Below are 375 nucleotides of genomic sequence, written 5' to 3' on the forward strand. Positions count from 1 at the left end.
GACAGAGTGGGCAGGTGGGCGCCCCCTGCCCCGCCCCAATGGACCCCATCCCCTCTGCTCCCGGGCCGTCCTCGTCCTCAGAGGTGGCATCCGCCCTAATTACCACCTCGCTGCTCCGACGCCCCTGCGTTTCCTGCGGGACCCGAACCTGATCTTTGGGGGAATTAGAGCCGAGGGCCGGCCCCCCCGCGGGGATTTCCTCCGGGCCTCCCGGCCTCTCATCTCCTGCCACCGGCTCTCAGGGGATTAGCAAGGCGCTCCCAGCCCAGAGCCGCCCAGTAAGTGCAGCTCTGCTGCTAGCGCCCGGCTGGCACGGCTTCTGTCACCACGCAGCTGCCAGGCGGGGAGAGGGGGTGCCCAGGGGAGCGTGGGGGG

At 70.4% G+C, this 375-nt stretch overlaps 1 protein-coding gene across 1 annotated transcript in view; it reads right to left on the minus strand.

The window, feature by feature from the left end:
• Window positions 1-296: 296 nt before the first annotated feature.
• Window positions 297-375, minus strand: part of TMEM9 (transmembrane protein 9) — a 9,393-nt gene continuing 9,314 nt past the window's right edge. The window contains exon 5 of the mRNA XM_014533388.1: window positions 297-333. Within this exon, the coding sequence (XP_014388874.1) occupies window positions 297-333 (37 nt within the window). The remainder of the gene's footprint in view (window positions 334-375) is intronic.

Source organism: Myotis brandtii, unplaced genomic scaffold (assembly GCF_000412655.1).
Source record: "Myotis brandtii unplaced genomic scaffold, ASM41265v1 scaffold975, whole genome shotgun sequence".
Lineage (NCBI taxonomy): Eukaryota > Metazoa > Chordata > Mammalia > Chiroptera > Vespertilionidae > Myotis > Myotis brandtii.